Below are 416 nucleotides of genomic sequence, written 5' to 3' on the forward strand. Positions count from 1 at the left end.
CAGCCTTATTGCTCCACTCAAGTATAGCGGAGACTACCGACCCTTCTTTACCATCCATGACTCAGAGTTCAAGGAGTACACAACTCGTACTTCTGCTCCTCCCAATGTGATCCTGGGAGTGACCAACCCCTTCTTTGCCAAGACACTCCAGCACTGGCCACACATCATCAGGATTGGGGATAACACTGGTAGGTATTATGGAGAGAAATCTGTGTTGTTAGTTGCTATGAGAAATATCATATAACTGACATTTTGAAATAGCTGTGACTCATTCCTGTGTGAAATTTCTTTTATGTGTAATTTGGTATAAGTATATCATTTTCATTACTTCGGGTTTTTTTTAACTTGATGTGTGGAAAAATTGGATATCAGTTAAAGATTCAGCAAGGTGGTGATGTTTATAGACACAGAAGTTA

At 39.7% G+C, this 416-nt stretch overlaps 1 protein-coding gene across 1 annotated transcript in view; it reads left to right on the top strand.

Annotated features, from left to right (window-relative positions):
* Window positions 1–416, top strand: part of LOC119585207 (protein DENND6A-like) — a gene marked incomplete at its 3' end in the record, with an annotated part of 41697 nt that overhangs the window by 40632 nt on the left and 649 nt on the right. The window contains 1 exon segment of the mRNA XM_037933858.1: window positions 4–188. Coding sequence (XP_037789786.1) covers window positions 4–188 — 185 coding nt within the window.

The sequence above is a fragment of the Penaeus monodon genome, chromosome 19, assembly GCF_015228065.2.
Source record: "Penaeus monodon isolate SGIC_2016 chromosome 19, NSTDA_Pmon_1, whole genome shotgun sequence".
Lineage (NCBI taxonomy): Eukaryota > Metazoa > Arthropoda > Malacostraca > Decapoda > Penaeidae > Penaeus > Penaeus monodon.